Here is a 20,582-nt window from a genome sequence, read left to right as displayed (position 1 = left end):
ATGCAAAACGTTATGATTGGTGTAAAAGCAACACAGCTCATCACCCTGAACACACCATCCCCACTGTCAAACATGGTGGTGGCAGCATCATGGTTTGGGCCTGCTTTTCTTCAGCAGGGACAGGGAAGATGGTTAAAATTGATGGGAAGATGGATGGAGCCAAATACAGGACCATTCTGGAAGAAAACCTGATGGAGTCTGCAAAAGACCTGAGACTGGGACGGAGATTTGTCTTCCAACAAGACAATGATCCAAAACACAAAGCAAAATCTACAATGGAATGGTTCGCAAATAAACATATCCAGGTGTTAGAATGGCCAATTCAAAGTCCAGACCTGAATCCCATAGAGAATCTGTGGCAAGAACTGAAAACTGCTGTTCACAAAGTTCTCTATCCAACCTCACTGAGCTCGAGCTGTTTTGCAGGGAGGAATTGGCAAAAATTTCAGTCTCTCGATGTGCAAAACTGATAGAGACATACCCCAAGCGACTTATACCTGTAATCGCAGCAAAAGGTGGCGCTACAAAGTATTAACTTAAGGGGGGCTGAATAATTTTGCACACCCAATTTTTCAGTTTTTTATTTGTTAAAAAAGTTTGAAATATCCAATAAATATCGTTCCACTTTATGATTGTGTCCCATTTATTGTTGATTCTTCACAAAAAATTACAGTTTTATATCTTTATGTTTGAAGCCTGAAATGTGGCAAAAGGTCGCAAAGTTCAAGGGGGCCAAATACTTTTGCAAGGCACTGTATATATAGTGTGCATATATAGAGATATAAACTGTATTTAAAAAAATACATTTTTTATATATATATATATATATATATATACACACACACAATGTGTGTGCGCACATATAAATAGCTATACTGTATATAGATACAGAAAATATATATATTTTCTTAATAATGTAACTCCTAGGGAAGTATCTTGAGGAAAAGCCCAAATATCATTACTAATCATTTAACAAGAAGGAGACCGCCTCCGCCAGTCAGTACAAGAAGCCTGTCCCTGCAACACAATAACCCCACTTAAGAAGAAATCACTTCTTCCAGAAAAAAGGAGGCGGAGCGATAAATCTCGGAATGTGGAGCCGGAACCTGCGATCACTATGGAAACCCTCGAGCGCTAGCTATTGGCGAACTAAGATGTCAGTCACAACCTCTCCGCCTATCGAATAGGTTTGCTATCTGCTTCTTTCTCTGTAATCTCTTCCTGACAGGAAGCGCCGCCTACACCAACCTACGGATTGGTCAGATTCAAGGTGGTACATTCCGGTATCCTGGCTGTGGCATCGGCAGGCGGAGTGATCCATTAAGCACAGAAGGGGGTTTCGGGCCTATTCGGGGGGCTGTGTGGAGTTCGCGGATTCGGTGCATTTTTATATTTTTTTTGGTCTGGTTGTGCCGAACAAGCCGCAAGCATAAGGGCCGTAATAGGGGAGGATGAGGCCGTAGGCGCCGTGAGGAGCACGAGAGGAAGGAAACCATCTGAGCGCAGAGACATGGACAGTCAGGTACTGAACAAGAGAATCAGTCACCGAGAGGGGAGAGCAGAGCAGCTTGTCTGATAGGTGCCAGTGACTACATTATATAGAAGAAGAATGAGGGCCAGGTACACACAGCCGGGATCATTGTCATGACAGAGCAGAGCAGGGAAGATTAACAATGGGAATGTGTGGGCCACTTATATAGAGGTAGAATGGGCCCCATACTGGAGCAGAGGGGCCCCAGCAGAAGGACACCATTCATTGGGGGCTCCAGGCTTTTGTCATTTGCCACTTTCACACCTGCCAGCCATCTACTTTGAATGAGAAGATCATTGTGTGCACAGTTCAGGTGTCCTCTATGGAGGAGGGGGACCTTCATCATAGTGACTCCTGGTATGCAGGGCTGCTGTGAGAAATCATGGGGACCTGTACCGTCTACCTGACAGAAAATACCCAAACAATATTTTCCTAAAAATACACTAAAATCAATATTAGTGGACACAAACGCAACATAACGTACACAATTCCTGCCAAATCTAAAAACTAACAGCGTATTGAGTTCATAAATAAAGCTCTGTGTGCAAACGAGGTGTTGGGGCTCATTCATATGGGTGCTGTAGCATGAATCAGTGGTTTATGTGGCTGAAGCTGTGTGCAGGCAGCCTATGGGGGACGTGTCATCTGAATGAACACAGCCTCAGGTCCTACTTTGACAGGCTTGTGGGTGCAAGGTGTACGGCCCCAAACACACACAATATACATTATGGATGTGCTCAGGTGTGTTTGGCTCATAGTCCCAACCCACCTGAGCAATCCCACCAGTAAGCTATCACTGCACACCACCAATCATAGGCAGTGAGGCATTTCCCGGATGGCAGCTGCACATACGCTGCCTATGTTTGGCGGTGTGCAGTGATGGCTTCCTGGTGGGATTGCTCAGGTGGGTTGGGACTATAATCCAAACATGCCTGAGCCTATCCCTTGTGTACATACGTGGCCACTCACCTTCTCCTCCACACCCTGTCAGATTAGAACCTGTGTTCATTCAGCCGCTGCATCCCCATAGAGTGGCAGACAGCTTCAGCCGTATAAGCGACTCATTCACATGGCCAGGGGGCCTGTGTGAATGAGCCCTTAGGTCTGATTCACATGTGAGAATGGAAGGGGGGGGCAGTAAAACCCCAGGCTTAAGCTTTGAGCTGCAGTTTTACTTCCCCCACAACCACTGTCCTCTTTAACGGCAGAGTCAGCAGCTGGGAGTTTGTACATGCTGTGGACACAGTGATTTGCATCGAAGCCAGAAATATGCCCCATGTCGAACGCGACCCATTGAAGCGAATTGGGTTCATATGCGCCAGTACACCACAGAACACCAATGTCGTCCGAAAAGCTATTTTTTATTAAAGAGAGAACAGATCACAAAAAGAAAGCTGTAACGTTTTCCACCACATGCCTGATGAAGGGGTCATGCGTGGCTCTGAAACGTTGCACCTTTCTTTGCAGCCTCAACTGCACTGAACAGGAAGCACTTTGTACAGAAGTTTTCTGTGCATTCACTGACTGAAGCATAGTAAACTCAGATACTGTAAACCAATCTCGCCGTGGCTCCCGCTTCTCCTCCTTTCCCTCCCACTGCAACTCAGCCGGGTTCACCTCCTTTCCCACCGACTGCAGCTCAGCCGGGTTCACCTCCTTTCCCTCCCACTGCAGCTCAGCCGGGTTCACCTTCTTTCCCTCCCACTGCAGCTCAGCCGGGTTCACCTCCTTTCCCTCCCACTGCAACTCAGCCGGGTTCACCTCCTTTCCCTCCCACTGCAGCTCAGCCGGGTTCACCTCCTTTCCCTCCCACTGCAGCTCAGCCGGGTTCACCTCCTTTCCCTCCCACTGCAGCTCAGCCGGGTTCACCTCCTTTCCCTCCCACTGCAGCTCAGCCGGGTTCACCTTCTTTCCCTCCCACTGCAGCTCAGCCGGGTTCACCTTCTTTCCCTCCCACTGCAGCTCAGCCGGGTTCACCTCCTTTCCCTCCCACTGCAACTCAGCCGGGTTCACCTCCTTTCCCTCCCACTGCAGCTCAGCCGGGTTCACCTCCTTTCCCTCCCACTGCAGCTCAGCCGGGTTCACCTCCTTTCCCTCCCACTGCAGCTCAGCCGGGTTCACCTCCTTTCCCTCCCACTGCAGCTCAGCCGGGTTCACCTCCTTTCCCTCCCACTGCAGCTCAGCCGGGTTCACCTCCTTTCCCTCCCACTGCAGCTCAGCCGGGTTCACCTCCTTTCCCTCCCACTGCAGCTCAGCCGGGTTCTCCTCCTTTCCCTCCCACTGCAGCTCAGCCGGGTTCACCTCCTTTCCCACCCACTGCAACTCAGCCGGGTTCACCTCCTTTCTCTCCCACTGCAGCTCAGCCGGGTTCACCTCCTTTCCCACCCACTGCAACTCAGCCGGGTTCACCTCCTTTCTCTCCCACTGCAGCTCAGCCGGGTTCACCTCCTTTCCCTCCCACCAGCATTCAACTGCTGCAGGGGGGAGCCACAGAGGGATTTGTTTCAGCAATAAAGCAGTACAGCTGCTTGTCAGGTGCCTAGGGTGTGCGGTTGAACTGATAGGGCCTGGGCTCCATACAGGAGGGTTGGCTGAATTGCCTTATTGGCAGCCCCAGTTGCATGTATAATAGATTGCCTTGTTTAGGAGACGTTTATGCTAGGTTTATTATTCCAGCATAATCCACTATGTTAGTACATATAGGTCAACCGCCATTCATTTTTCTGTTAAACAGAGTGGTCATGTGACACTGGTGATCAGGGCATTTACATTTCTTGGTATAGATCCTTGAAGGTAGGTGGTAGGGCTTAATTTACCAGCGATAACAAGGTGGTTGTGTGTTGGCATGGCGCCACTGAAAATGCGTATGGCAGACTGAGAACACAGCTTCCAATTGCCTGGTAGGGGTTTAGTGTTGTCAGTAGTGGTGAGCTGTGGTGTGTTCAGACACGAGTCCAAACCAGCCTGAGCTATCCTGCTGAGAAGCTGTCCGAGCTGACAGCCAGTCATAGGTGGCAGAGGTATTCTCTGCTTCACAGCTGCCCATATACACGCCCTCTGCATACATGCAGCTGCGGGGCAGGGAATGCCTCCACCATCTATGATTGGCTGTTGGCTTTGACAGCTTCCTGGCAGCATAGCTCAGGACTCATGTTCCAACTTGTCAGAGCTCATCTCTAGTTGTCAGGAAGGATGAATACAGGTTTGATTGAACCTGGACACTAGCTGTTACTCCCTGGCAACTGTGCCCATGGAATTTCTCGCTCTACTTCTGCACATACCCAAAGGGAGGGAATTCTTGTGACATAATTGACCTAATATGGCCACATGGTATATAGGATTTATGCATAGTGTTCTTTCTGACTTTTCCCTAGTTACCTAACTCGCTGATCCAGTATCTTCAGCATCTTGAGTGCCTAACTTGGGACATGTTTAGAGATTAGCAGTTTTGAGTTTACTTGCTTCGCACCTATTCTTGATTAGAGACTCAAAAAAAAAAAAGTATTGAAGCAAAAGACAGCGAGGTAACGTACATTTTAGGTTCAGAAAGGGAATGGGAGAGAAGACAAGAAAAGTCAAGCAGAAAGAGTAGGCTCAACAAGCAGCAAGGTGGGGACAGGATGGGCTAAGGAAATAATCAGCAAGAGGCAGGCAGGGTGGGTCAGGCAAGCAAACAGCGAGGGGAGAACTGAGTGGGCAAGCCAAGCAAGTGGCATTAAGGTCTGGGTGGGCCAGGCAAGCAGGCGGCAATTAGGGGGCTAGGAGGGGCAAGTAGTTAAGAGGGGGAGGACTATGTGGGCCAGGCAAGCAGGCAGCAGAGAAAGGACTTGGTGTGCCAGGCAAACAAGCAGCAAGGTACGACTGGGTTGGCCAAGCCACAGGAGGAGGACTGTGTAAGACAAACAAGCAGCAATGGGAGGACTAATTGGCCAAACAAGACGAAATGGCAGTAGTGGATGGGCCAAGCACACATCAATTAAAGTTGGTAGTGGAGTAGGCATGCTAAAAGGCAAGGATAGGGTAGGTCAGGTAGGAGAAAAAATACATTTGGAGAGGCCCGGGCACAGTGACAGGCAAGGAAAAAAGTGGGCCAAGAAAGAAGGAAAAAAAAATGGTGGGTCAGGAAGGCAAACATTTAAATTGGGGAATGGGTGGGACAGAAAAGGATAGAGTGGGGCAAGTAAGTAAAAAGATAAAGAAAAGTTGGTTCAAGTAGGCTAAAATTTGACTTGGGACCAGGCCCGGCATACTGACATACAGGGATGTAGTGGGCCAATCAAGCAGAATCTAGAAGAAAGGTGGGCTAAAATTTAAATTGGGAGAGGGTTATTCTTCAACCCCCAGCCACCCCTTCCTCCCACCTGCCTCTATCTGATTGCTTGATTTTAAAAAATTCCTATCTAAATGCCTATTGTTACTTGCTTTAAGTAGTGGTCATATGATGGTGCCATTTTCAAGTCTTCTCCTCCTTTGTTGACTTCTTGCTTGGATTCTTCATTGCATGTGCTCATCAGTGCCTGAATGACACGGGCACCTATTAGATTTGCTGTGGTGGGATTCTCTCAGGGTCCAGGAATAGATGATGCCCTCTTGGAAGGGGGCGCATCTCGCCGCTGGATCAGTAGTCCTCCTCCTCCCACTAAGAAATGGCGGAGGGGAGGGACCTGGAGGGAGAACTTAGACGAGTATATTTGACTTTTCAAGGGAAGGTAGAAAAAAAAGCATAGTAACAAGGGTGAGAGGGGATAGTAAAAAAATATTTTAGTTAAGTTTGGGGCTTTAATTGAAAAGTACAGCCAATGCTTGTTTTGCTGCGCTTCTCCTATGGATCACAGAAGGGCAGTCCTTTCTGCACTCCCATGACCCCTTTTCAGCTGAAAGCGGGCTGAAGCCCACTGTCAGCTGATGTTACAGAGCTGATCCAGGCTCAGGTAAGTTTGTGACCATATGGTCGGGATCCGCTCACATGCCTGGATCGGCACCTAGCTTAGCCTCTCAGAGAGGCACTGAGAGCCTGAGCTGGCTGCTCCTGTCCCCTCCACAGCCCAGCGCTCCATTGAGAGTGGAGGGGGGGGGGCAGTGCAGAGAGCCGGTGACTGAGAGTCACCGGCTCTCTGCTCAGGGAGCTGTGAGAACCGAGCGATTGGCAGTGTTTGATCGCTCGGTTCTCAGTGCTGGAGCCAGTGGGGGACACATGTAGCATCGGGCCATTGCTGCATCCACCTAGGTAAGTATGATTAAGAAAAAAAAAAAGTATTCCCATACTTCTCATTTGTAGCATGAGTAGGTAAAATCACATATTGTATTTCATTTAATTTTTTGTGTCAAGACTTTTATTCTTGTAATACTAGCATAGGGGTTCTGATTCATTGAATAGATTGGAAATAAAGTGATTGTAAAGTCTCCTTTTTTTTAATACCAAACATGTTATACTTACCTCCTCTGTGTAGTTGTTTTTGCACAGAGCAACCCAGAGCCTCCTCTTCTCGGGTTCCCTCTTCGCTGCTCCTAGCCCTTCCCTCCCGTTAAGTGACCACACAGCAAGCAGCTTGCTATGGGGGCACCCAAGCTGAGCCATTCAGACCCTCTCTCTCCTGATTGGCTCATTGACTATGACAGCCGCGGGAGCCAATGCCGCCACAGCTCTGTCTTAGCCAATCAGGAGGGAGAGTCTCAGATGGCCGAGGGACTCGTGGACATCACTGAATAGAGATGGGGCTCAGGAAAGTATTAGGGGGTGCTAGGGAGGCTGCTACACACAGGAGTGTTTTTTATCTGAATGCAAAGAATGCATTAGAATAAAAAACCTTCTGCCTTTACAACTCCTTTAAAAGACCTTGGGCTACAAACAGAATCTGAAATATTTAAGGATTTGGAATATATAACGTACAGTTCGGCAATCAAAGTGGATCGGGGTGGAATAAGTAGCATAATGTACAGCTTTAAAAATCAGATGGTCTCTGAATTATGTCACATTCAGTGCAGTGTAGACCTGAGTGTGTTCCATGCAGCGCACTTTACAGAGTAGACTGTCTTAAAAGTATGTCACATACAACACTAGAATATGTCATGTACAGCACAGTTTGAGGAGTGGGCTGTTCTAGAACAGGGTTTCTCAACTCCGGTCCTCAGGGCACACTAACAGGCCAGATTTTAAGTATTACCTCAGGCAGATGCAGACTAGAGTACTGCAGTCACTGAGCAGCAAATTATATCACCTGCAATGTATTTCAGTTATCTTGCAACTCTGGCCTGTTAGTGTGTCCTGAGGACCGGAGTTGAGAAACACTCTTCTAGAATGTGTCACATATAACACTAGAATATGTCATATATAGCAGTGGTTCTCAATTCCGGTCCTCGGGACCCACTAACAGGCCAGATTTTAAGTATTACCTTGGGGGATGCAGACTAGAATACTGCAATCACTGAGCAGCAAATTAGATCACCTGTGATGTAATTTAGTTATCTTGCAAACCTGGCCTGTTGGTGGGTCCCGAGGACCGGAGTTGGGAACCACTGATATATAGCACAGTGTAAAGAGTGGGCTGTCCTAGAGTATGTCACATACAACACTAGAATATGTCATGTACAGCACAGTGTGAGGAGTGGGCTGTTCTAGAATGTCATATATAGCACAGTGTAAAGAGTGGGCTGTCCTAGAGTATGTCACATACAACACTAGAATATGTCATGTACAGCACAGTGTGAGGAGTGGGCTGTTCTAGAATGTCACATACAACACTAGAATATGTCATGTACAGCACATTCTACAGAGTTGAACGGCTCAAAGAATGTAAAGTAGTCTGTATGGAAACTTCTGCTAATACTTACTAGTGTAATAAAATTGGAGTTCTGTTCTGTAGCACGTCACTAAACTGTAATCTGCAAGGGTCTGGGTGAGGTTGTCACTCGCTCTCACTTCTCTTCTTTTTTTTTTTTCTATATAAAATATAGGATGGGTTGTATAGTTCTGCTGCTTGCTGGGTCAGGTTTAATTCTGCCTGGTTGAGCTCATTGGACAGAAGTGATGCTGATTCTTTATCCAATAAGGAGGCTGGAGGTGGAGAATGACCAGGAAAGCTGGGTTGCTGAATCAGGAATATCTCCTGCCTCGCTGTGCAATGTGATTAATGTATATACTGTAAATGGCTAGCTGTCATTGCGTGCCGTTTTGCATGCCATTTCTTTTTATTGCTAAATTCAGTTTCCTATAGATGACACAATGACTTCCATCATTTCTTTCTGGTGCTGTGGTTCTGGAAGAAGCCCATACTGATTGAAATCTCTCTGTATTACAATATAGACAGAATCTTCATCTTGTATTACAGTGATTCAACCTTTCTTTTTGTACAGATGGGTAGAGTAGCTGAGGAGATCTCTAGTTTTGAAAGATAGCTGTCATGTTCTAGATGTTTCTATAAAGAGCATGAATAGTTAGCCCTTTCACTAATAGCTTTGTACTGAATCCCTAGTGATGTGATGGCTGCATTTTCCTTTCATAAACTTGAATTTAAACAAGCAATTAGGAAATGACAATTACAACCAAAAGAAAAAAAATATTTTCTTTTTATACTTGCCATTTTTTTTTTTTAATAATGTAATGATGTGCAGTAGTATATGATTGTGTATACTGGTGTTTTTATGGATCCATCACATACATGGCATTTTAGGAATATACACCGTTATCGTAGGATGGCGCTGCTTGCAGATCAGAAATGTACACAATTTAACTAAAGTAAGGAATCTCTTCAATGGTAAATGAATTTAGGAGCCTTGAATTGCTCTGAAGAACACAGCCAGAAGTGAAGAGTCTCATTTCAACCTAAACAAAGCCTCTGAATGTACCAGAATGCTTACCCATTTGCTCTTTAATCCGGGAACATGTAAATGTGAAAGATTTACATTTGGTTTCTGCAAACAGATAAAGAACGTTGGGCTTCAAATATGAAAGTACACGAGGAAAGAATTTGCTGTCTGTGATGCTTCATAGCAACCAATCAGCAGTATAAAACCTCGAAAATCTACCTGCTCAGGGACAGCATAGCCTCTCGGATGCTTTCTTTAAAGAGGAAGTAAACCCTCCTCTGACACTTGTACCTATAGGTAAGCCTATGATAAGGCTTACCTATAGGTACTGTAAATATCTCCTAAACATGTACCGTTTAGGAGATATTTACCTTACATGCAGCCAGTGACGTCACTGGCGCATGCGCTCTGAAGGAACGGCCGCTGGTGCTGTTCCTTCAGAGCCCTGTGCCGTGACCGTCGGCTCCCGTGCGCGGGAGCGACGTCACCGCGGCTCCGGCCAATCAGATGGCCGGATGCCGCGATTCCGGAAGACGGGCGACTGGACATGTCGCCCGTCATCCAGCTAAGCGGGCGGCACGGCAGGGGCTCGTTCTTAGGTAAGTATTTCATAATGAGCTAGTATGCGATGCATACTAGCTCATTATGGGTTTCTCTTTCAGGTTTCAGAAAAAAAAAAAAAACTTTTGAGGGTTTACATACGTGTAACGTAAACGTAACGTTTTCAGGCGTTTTTTGCAGGTGTTTAGAGGGAGGCATTGACTTCTAACAAAAAAGCCTGTAATCTGCCAAAAAAGAAGCTCATGTACTTTTTTGAGCTTCAGGCATTTTGCTTCAGGCGACAAAACGCTCAGATGTGAATATCGGCCATTGAAATTAATAGAGTTTTGCAGCATTTTGAGACTTCAGAGATGAGTGTTTTATGAGCTGAAAAACGCTCAGGTGTAAACAGGGCCTTAGAAGTGGAGCTTTATAACTATAGCTGCTAGAGGATATAACATTGTATACATTCAGTTATTGTGGTATTGTACAATACTTTGCTTACTGTGCAACCTGACACCTACAAAATGTGTATACATAAAGTGTACCCGCACAACAGTTAGACAAACCAAGGTCTCACAGTAAAGAATGTTGTACCCTATTTATACCAACAAAATAGTTGAGATATTAAATGGTAAAAACCAGAAAAACCCAGGTAGCTGCTGCCTTCATGGTATATTATATAATACTGTGTGTGTGTGTGTGTGTGTGTGTGTGTGTGTGTGTGTGTGTATAATACATGTAAAAATAGAATAAAGCTGCATTCACTCTACCAATGTGTAGAAATGAAACTGAAATGAACTAGCACAAGACACCATACAACCATAAAAAAATCATGTAAATCGATTTGGGTCAAATTTACTGGAATTTGACCTAAATTGATACATGATTTGTAATGGTTGTATGATGTTTTGCACTAGTTCATATTTGAGATTTTATACATTGGTGGGGTGAATGCACTGTAACTGGATTGTGTTGTCCGTCGTATATATGTGTCTGTCTCCACTTTGTCCCCCTCAACTTTTTGATGTGCAGTTTACCTCTTTAGCATGGGCTAGTACTGTTTAGTGATGCACCCAACCTTCAGTCCCAGCTCACACTGGTGCAATGCGTGAAACCCTGCGATTCAGTGCCGGTTCCCGCATCGCACCTGAATCACACACTGGTTTACTCTGACATCTGTGAACTGCTGGGGTTGTCAATGTAAAGTTAAAGACACCCCCAGATGGTTTTGCCTATCGCAGTGCAAACTGTCAAATGGTTTAGTGATCAGATCGCATAAGTGTGTACACCCATGCAATCCGATTCCAGTGCGAAGGAAACAAAGGGTCTGGGGCTGTTGATATAGGAAACCTACATATAGGTAAAATACTTCAGTCTTCTTCAGTTTTCTACTTCTGAATGTAGCTAAAGTTATTCCTTTCTACTATATAATGATAAATATTCCATGGTGATTGGGTTGTACACTACTGCATCTTGGCAGCGGGCAGCTTTATTTTTGTACATTGGGTATTTATTGTAGTAAAAAATAAAATACTTAGGCTGATTTTTTGTTATAAGAAAGCAGAATTCTAGGATGAATTATAACTAGGGAGAGTCAGTAGGTGACAGTATTCAGCGCACACAGGGATGGCTTGCAGAATTGCCTTCTATATGAGTTTGCACGCATTTACTTACTACAATTTTTAACAAGCCTAAAAACACATTTTTGGCTTCCTAAAATTAGGATGCAACTTGTGGAAAATGGCAAGCAAAGACATCTGTCACAAGCTTTCTAGCTTAGGTTTTATAGGCTTTGGGACCCAGTTTATTTGCTATTTGGCATAACCTTACATGCAACATGTTGAACTCTTTGGTGAGTTTGTTTTATTTTTTTTATAGTGCACTGTTCAGGTGAAGCTGGAGCTGGGACATCGTGCTCAGTTAAGGAAGAAGCCAACTACTGAGGGATTTACCCATGACTGGATGGTGTTTGTACGTGGGCCTGAGCAGTTTGACATTCAACATTTTGTGGAGAAGGTGGTTTTCAGGCTTCATGACAGCTTTCCAAGACCTAAACGTGGTAAATATCTGCTTGCTACCAAACTGAGTTGGGATGGCTATTGCAGGGGGGTATTGGACCAGTTGGACAGCCCCCATGGGTGTGTCTATGTAAATGCTTTTGTTTTAACAAGTCTTATGCCTAGCTACTCCTAAGGAGAAGAAGTCAATACCCCATTGGTGAAGACTGTTCCTTCTCAAATACTATGGTCACCCTCTGGCTCTATCCTACACTCTTTTTAACTCATATCTTCAACCTCTCCCTCTCCACTGGCATCTTCCCCCAACCCTCTAAAACATGCACTAGTCACTCCCATACCAAAGAAAGCCTCACTAGACCTCACCAATCTTCAACAACTTAAGACCCATCTCCTTACTCCCTTTTGCCTCCAAACCCCTTGAACTTCTAGTCTACAACCAACCGAACAAGCACCTCTTTGAGAATCACCTTCTTGATCCCCTTCAGTCTGGATTTCTCCTAAAACTCACAAATGACTTACTAACAGCTAAAACCAATGGTCACTACTCATACTCTTACTGGACCTCTCTACTGCCTTTGATACAGTTGACCACCCCCTCCTCCTCAGAAAACTCAATTTGCTTGGTCTCCGTAATTGCGCTCTCCATTGGTTCGAATCTTACCTATCTCACTGCACCTTCAGTGTCATTTACAATTCCACTCACTCCTCTGCAACTCCTCTTACCGTTAGGGTCCCCCAAGTTTCTATCCTTGGACCTCTACTATTCTCGATCTTCACCTCCTCCCTAGGTCAGCTTTTAGCCTCCAATGGCTTCCACTACTATTTCTATGCTGATGTCGCCCAAATCTATCGCTCTACCCCTCAGCTCACCCCATCAGTCATCACTGATTTACTAACAGACATATCAGCATGGATGTCGCACCGCTTCCTCCATCTGAATCTATCTAAAACCGAGCTCATAATAGTTCCTCCCCCACGTGCCCTTTTCCCTGAATTTGCTGTCAAGATCAATGGAACAACTGTCAGTCCTTCCACACATGCCGGGGTGCTAGGGGTAACCCTGGACTCTGCACTGTCCTTTCAGGCCCACCTCAAATCCCTGTCCAACCCATGCCACCCTAACTTCCGTTACATCTCTAGAATACACCACTTTTTCAACCAACGACAACTCCAAGCTTCTAATTCACTCCCTGGTTACCTCTCGCCTCGACTACTGCAACTCCCTCCTCATTGGATTACCTTTTACATAGACTATGCCACCTTCAGTCCATAATTAATGCTGCTGCAAGACCCATCCACCTTACCAACCGTTCAGTGTCCTCCACCCCTCTCTGCCAATCCCTTCACTGACTTCCACTCGCCCAACTAATAAAATTTAAAGTACTAAAAATAGTTTACAATGCCATCCACAACTCTGCCCCCCAGCTACGTCACTAACCTGATCTCAGAATATTAAACAAGCCGCTCTCTTCGGTCTTGCCAAGACCTCCTGCTCTCTAGCTCCCTTGTCACCTCCTCCCATGCTCGCCTCCAGGATTTCTCCAGAGCTTCCCCCATCCTTTGGAACTCTCTACCCCAAACTGTCCAACTTTTGTCTAATCTATCCATCTTTAGTCGATCCCTGAAAACCCTTCTCTTTAAAGAAGCCTATCCAGGTTCTAACTAATACACCATTTCACTTTCTCCATCAGCTCATCCCCCACAGCTATTAACCTTTGTATTAAATGACCCTTCCTTTTAGATTGTAAGCTCTAACAAGCAGGGCCCTCTGATTCTTTTTGTACCAAATTGTATTGTAACTGTAATGTCTTCCTTCATTTTGTTAAGTTCTTCGCAAACTGTTGGCGCTATATAAATCCTGTATAATAATAATATTGTATACATACAGTCCGGTTCATAAATATTGGGACATCGACACAATTCTAATCCTTTTGGCTCTATACACCATCACAATTGATTTGAAATGAAACAAACAAGATGTGCTTTAACTGCAGACTTTCAGCTTTAATTCAGGGGTATTTACATCCAAATTAGGTGAACAGTGTAGGAATTACAACAGTTGTATATGTGCCTCCCACTTTTTAAGGGACCAAAAGTAATGGGACAGATTAACAATCATAAATCAAACTTTCGCTTTTTAATACTTGGTTGCAAATCCTTTGTAGTCAATTACAGCCTGAAGTCTGGAACACATAGACATCACCAGACGCTGGGTTTCATCCCTGGTGATGCTCTGCCAGGCCTCTACTGCAACTGTCTTCAGTTCCTGCTTGTTCTTGAGGCATTTTCCCTTCAGTTTTGTCTTCAGCAAGTGAAATGCATGCTTAATCGGATTCAGGTCAGGTGATTGACTTGGCCATTGCATAACATTCCACTTCTTTTCCTTAAAAAACTCTTCGGTTGCTTTCGCAGTATGCTTCAGTTCATTGTCTATCTGCACTGTGAAGTGCCGTCCAATGAGTTCTGAAGCATTTGGCTGAATATGAGCAGATAATATTGCCCGAAACACTTCAGAATTCATCCTGCTGCTTTTGTCAGCAGTCACATCATCAATAAATACAAGAGAACCAGTTCCATTGGTAGCCATACATGCCCACGCTATGACACTACCACCACCATGCTTCACTGATGAGGTGGTATGCTTTGGCTCATGAGCAGTTCCTTTCCTTCTCCATACTCTTCTCTTCCCATCACTCTGGTACAAGTTGATCTTGGTCTCATCTGTCCATAGGATGTTGTTCCAGAACTGTGAAGGCTTTTTTACATGTTTGGCAAACTCTAATCTGGCCTTCCTGTTTTTGAGGCTCACCAATGGTTTACATCTTGTGGTGAACCCTCTGTATTCACTCAGTAAATTATTACATTCATGTGCAAGAGGCCTATATCATTAATAATGTTAATTTCTTATGAAACATTTAGATGGTATTCAATTTGTCTGTGTTAGTACACATGTGTTTCTGTTAAAATAAACAGAAATCACAAAAAAATGTCTGTATGTCAAAACTGTGATCAGTTAGCATTGGCGTGAAGTTATATTCATCGCAACACACATTATTATGCATGTTGGTGCATGTTTTCTATGAGGGATGCAATGATACCTGTTTTTTTAAGAGCGAGTATGAGTACCGTTACTTGTGCCTAAGTCCTCGCTGATAGCAGTTACCGATAACGTGGTGCGATTTGAGCCCATACAAAATGAATGGGCTCAAGTCGCACTGCAAAGAATCCTATGTGGTTTGAACAGGAATGCAGTGGGATTTCTCCCAGAATTGCATGCGATTTTTTTTTCCCCACCGCTCCTATGTCCACCCAGACTGAAGTCACTATGACAAGCCTGGGTTCACACAGGAGTGGTGTGGGAAACCACATGCGATTTTGGAAAGAAATAAGACCCCGTTCCTGTTCAAATCATATACAATTCTTTGCAGTGTGATTTGAGTCCATTAATTTTTAAGATCTCAAATCGCACCGCAGAGGTATCCGTTTTAAATATTGGAGCATTTGCATGAGTTCAAGTACTCCTCCAAATGCTTAGTATCAGCACCGATATTGGTACCTGTGCAGCCCTCATTTTGATTGATTTCAATGGGAAACACATGCTAATACAGATAAACGTGAATGCAAACTAAGTGAGAGTCTACAGCTGAAGAGAAGGTAGGTAATTCTGAGATGTGCATCTCCTTTGTGCCTGTGTTTTTTTTTTTTTTTAAGCAATCTCTCTTCTAAAGATGCTGAGCCATACACTTACTCCACCAGGTTCGGCTGTGTCTTCATTCATAGCATACATATTGGTAACAACATTTCCTATAGGAGACTATAGGGAGTCATTTGATACCCAGTCTACAGTATAGAGTTAACCAAGGCTTCTACAGAATCTGGAGGAGTAAGGGAAGAACAGGTAAGTTGGATGTTCACAGCCTATCCAGATGCATTAGTATCCTAGAGTTCTGGTTAATTGTGTATTTGAGTTGGTTCATGCAGCCACATTTGAATCTTATTTTTTGTAGTGTGCAAGGAACCCCCTTACAAAGTAGAAGAAAGTGGATATGCTGGCTTCATTTTGCCGATTGAAGTATACTTTAAAAATAAGGTAGTTATAGATTTTCTTCATTATTTTTTTACTTGGTTTTAAGGAAACATTGCAACATTCAATTATTATTATTTCTTGTGCAGGAAGAACCCAAGAAGGTGTGTTTTACATATGATTTGTTTTTAAACCTGGAGGGAAATCCACCAGTAAACCATCTGCGCTGTGAGAAGCTGACCTTCAATAATCCAACTAAGGAATTCCGTAGGAAGCTGCTAAAAGCAGGAGGGGTAAGTCATCAAAGAGGGGGACTACAGAGGTTTGCAGTAATGGGTAAGTTGTCACAGAAGGAACCATTATGATATTGCTAATGGATACTGACTAGAAAACATGATCTATGTATGCCTAGGTTCAGTACCTTCAGGACAACTTCCTATAAACTCATGTTGATTGGTGAAAAAGTCAGTTTTTAGACCCCTTTCGCAAGGGCGTCAGTTTTCTTCATCTGTTCACTTTTTTTTTTTTTTTGTTAGAAAATCAGATGTAAATCTAATGCGGACTTCAGTTTTTATATTTGTTGTGTACATCCGTTTTTATATTTGTTTTCTAACAGATTTTGAATTTTTATGATTAGAATTCGAATTGGTCGAAAATTGATCGACCAATTCAAATTCTATTTGAAGAATAGCTGGTTGCTAAGGAGCGGGCCGGCAAGCTGGCCGCCATGTTCTTAACAACCGATAACCCTTTAGCTGTCAGCTGAATGTAAACAAAACAATTGCCAGCAATTAAAAATTCTGGAAATCCTCTGTGGGGGTGTCCCCCCCCCATCCATGCCAGGCCCTTCGGGTCTGGTATGGATTTTAAGGGAAACCTCACTGCAATTTATTTATTTTTTTTAAATAAAGATGCACCCTCACCCGTATCTGGCGTCTGGAGATCTGGCGTGGGGGACATATTTCCCGGTTCCCGGACCTGTGGCTATCCCGGATACAAGACAAATGGATTCACGAGGTCATACGGTCCAGGTACAAGATCGAGTTTCGATCTGTTCCACCGGTAAGCTTCTTCCCTTCCAATGTGAGACTATCCCCGGATCGCCTACAGGCTCTCTTTGGGGAGGTACAGGACCTGGTACAACACGGAGTAATAGTTCAGGTTCCGTTTGCGGAACGTTTTCAGGGCTTTTATTCAAACCTGTTTACGGTCCCCAGGAAGGAAGGCAAGGTGCGTCCAATCCTGGACCAGAAGGCACTGAATTGCTTCATGCGAGTTCAAAAATACAGATGGAATCCATTCGTACGGTGGTGGCTTCCATACACCAGGGGGATTTCCTGGCCTCCATAGACATCAAAGATGCCTACCTTCACATCCCAATATGTGCAGGACATCAATGGTTTCTGCGCTTTGCAGTGGCAGAGGATCATTATCAGTTTGTGGCGTTACCCTTTGAACTCGCCTCTGCTCCTCCGGTCTTCACAAAGGTGTTGGCTCCGGTCCTGGTGCTGTTACGACAGCGGGGGATGTCTGTCCTGGGTTACCTGGACGAACTGCTTCTCTGTGGTTAGTTTCCCACGGTGCTGGTGACAAATTTGGAGATCACCATGAGAACTCTGGAGGGGTTCAGGTGGATTCTGAACCTTCAGAAATTGTCCCTGGTCCCTTCCATGAGACTGGACTATCTTGGCCTGACTTTTGGACTCATCCTCAGCCAGGGTGTTTTTTCCTCTGGAAAAACTCCAGACTGCGATCCAGCTATTGCTGTCCAGAAAATGGTCGTCCCTTCAGGCCTGTATGAGTGTTATGGGACTGATGGTGTCGTTCTTCAAGGCGGTCCCTTTTGCTCAATTCCACAGGAGAATCCTCCAGAAGAAAATCCTTCTCAAATGGAACAAGAATCCCACCTCTCTGGACAATCAGATCCAGGTGACCAGGGAGTCCCTGATCTGGTGGTTTCGGTCCCCGATGCTCAAACAATGGAAATTTTTCCTTCCTATATATTGGACAATTGTCACCACGGATGCCAGTCTGTTCGGGTGGGGAGGGGTTCTCGGCAGGTTTTCTGCTTAAAGCGGAGTTCCGGGCACAAAAACTATATTTTTTTTTTGTGCCCCTCCGCTAGGAATGCCTCACCTGAAAAGGAATTGGATAGTTATTTTTTTTTTTTTTTTTTTACTTACCTTGCAATTGAAGATCGAAGATACTCACCTCAGAGTACTTCCTCCCTCGGAGCCGCGGCTCACCCCGTCACTTCCTGCCTCGCTATGATTCCTGGGAGCTGAACGTCACAGCACCCAGGAATCAATGCGCCGCACCGGCCCCGCTCGTCATTTCCGGGCGACGCCGCATTCCCCTGCTAAACAGCTTCTGGGCATGCCCAGAAGCTGTTTAGGAATGCGGCGCCGCGCCGGAAGTGACGAGAGGGGCCGGTGCGGCGCATTCTGGGACAAGAAGACGCGGAAGAAGACACAGAAGAGGACCGCGCCGGCTTCAGCTGCCCACAAGAGAGATGGAAACGCTGTGGAAGAAATTTTCTAAGTAAGTATTTCTTCTAAAAGGTAAGTGCGAACCGGAACAGATCAGAGGCTAGCCATTGTGGAATGTGCTAGCCCTGACTGTCCCGGGGGTATGTTTATTAAAAAATGACATCTGTGCCCGGAACTCCGCTTTAAGGAGTCTGGTCCCTGGAAGAATCCAGGTTACCGATAAATGTACTGGAGCTGAGAGCGATCAGGCTTTGCCTGGTCCACTGGACCGAGTACCTTTTAGGGTTGTCCAGTGCGCATTCAATCAGACAATGCCATGGCCGTGGCTTATGTCAATCACCAAGGGGGCACCAAGAGTGTCCTTGTGGCCTTGGAAGTGGTCGGCATCCTCCGATGGGCGTAACGCTTTGTTCCAATTCTCTCCGCTGTTCACATTCCAGGACTGGAAAATTGGCAGGCGGATTTCCTCAGTCGACAGACCTTGGATCAAGGGGAATGGTCTCTCCATCCGGAGGTGTTCCAGCAGTTGTGCCTTCGTTGGGGCACTCCAGATGTAGATCTGTTGGCGTCTCGGATCAACAGAAAAGTGCAAAGGTTTGTGGCCCGCTCTCGGGACCCTCTGGCAGATGCCACAAATGCACTGGTGGCCCCGTGGGGTCAGTATCAGCTGATGTATGCCTCTCCTCCTCTCAAGTTGCCGCCAAGACTTCTTCACAGGATCGAGGTGGAAGGGATTCCGGTCATTCTTGTGGCTCCGGACTGGCCTCGCCGAGCTTGGTACGCCAACCTGGTCAGGCTAGTCGCAGATGCTCCTTGGAGACTTCCTCTCAGGGAGGATCTACTGTCTCAAGGCCCAATCTTCCATCCTGCTTTACAGTCGCTGGCTTTGCCGGCTTGGCTGTTGAAAGCCAGGTGCTGAAGGACAGGGGATTGTCTGCTTTAGTGATTCCTAATCTACTTAAAGCGAGGAAAGCGACTTCTAGGAAGGTCTATCGTATATGAAAGTCGTATATTGTGTGGCGTCGCTTGGGGTTCCCCCTCGTTCTTACTCGGTGGCTCGAATCTTGGCTTTCCTTCAGCGGGGAGTTGATCAAAATTTAGCCTTGAGTACTATCAAGGATCAGGTTTCTGCTTTGGCAATTTTCTTCCAAAGACCACTAGGCGGTCACATTCCCGGGGTGGAAAATTGGCAGGCGGATTACCTCAGTCGGCAGGCGTTGGACCACGGGGAGTTGTCCCTTCATCTGGAGGTTTTTCATCAGCTGTGTCTCTGGTGGGGCACCCTCGAGGTGGATCTTCGGCGTCGGTGTCTTATGCTCCATGCGGAGAGGACATTCTATGAGGCGATCCACACGGACTCTCTCCCCCAAGGCATTGGGGGTTCCTGATATGAAACCTGCCACCCTCCAGTTGGACGGCTCTGCTTAACCCATGTCTTAGAGCATTAACAGCCACCAGGGAAGATATATTATTTTGAGACTTGTAATATAACGTTACAGTCTTAAGTCTCCCTTAAGTAGCCATATCATATATCCCCTAAGTGGTTCTCCTTGTGCACAGGCTGTGTGATGTCCTCGAACCCTCTCCGCATGGTTTAAATACTGTTACACTAAAATAAGGTCTCCCATACTCGCCGGTGAGACATTTGATGATCCTGTTTTCTCCATCTGGCATATTCTGCTCTATGGTGACTCCAGAATCGATTTAAAATTGTTGTTTCTCCTGAAGAAGCGGCTCAGTCCGCGAAACATGTAGAGAAAAACATCGTGGAGTTATTCCGACTACCCTCCACAGCGTTGTCATTTTTAAACCATTATCAGTTTCTTTGACTGTATGTAACTGCTGGCAATTATTGCTACTCTGTGTACTTGTTGGCCTTGTTTTTATACTAAATAAAGATATCTCCTTTTAAACAATGATATCATAACTTCATAACCTGTAGATATTGGTACCTCAGAAATCCAGAATGTTCCCCATTCACCTTTCCCCCTATCCCATTGAGCACCTGTATAACTGGGGAGTTTGAGGTCTCTCTTATTCCATTATCCCCATTTTTTGATATTGTCTAGTATCTGGAAGTAGGTACCACCTATATGTGGACTATTATAGGCATTCATTATTCTCATTTTTACTATGAGGTGGAAAAGAAAAAAGCAATTTACTGACCAGAC

At 45.3% G+C, this 20,582-nt stretch overlaps 1 protein-coding gene across 2 annotated transcripts in view; it reads left to right on the top strand.

The window, feature by feature from the left end:
• The first annotated feature begins 1,252 nt into the window (after positions 1-1,252).
• The window catches only part of MLLT1 (MLLT1 super elongation complex subunit), an 80,668-nt gene continuing 61,338 nt past the window's right edge, over positions 1,253-20,582 (top strand). Inside the window, exons 1-4 of one of the 2 annotated variants that reach the window (XM_082248217.1) lie at positions 1,253-1,522; positions 11,759-11,939; positions 15,906-15,988; positions 16,072-16,215. In XM_082248217.1, the coding sequence (XP_082104343.1) occupies positions 1,511-1,522; positions 11,759-11,939; positions 15,906-15,988; positions 16,072-16,215 (420 nt within the window). In that variant the 5' untranslated portion in view covers positions 1,253-1,510. The remainder of the gene's footprint in view (positions 1,523-11,758; positions 11,940-15,905; positions 15,989-16,071; positions 16,216-20,582) is intronic. The other variant, XM_082248218.1, reaches the window with a different exon arrangement.

Source organism: Pelophylax lessonae (assembly GCF_965119305.1).
Source record: "Pelophylax lessonae genome assembly, chromosome: 1".
Lineage (NCBI taxonomy): Eukaryota > Metazoa > Chordata > Amphibia > Anura > Ranidae > Pelophylax > Pelophylax lessonae.
This window is presented reverse-complemented; position numbering and strand designations above follow the sequence as displayed.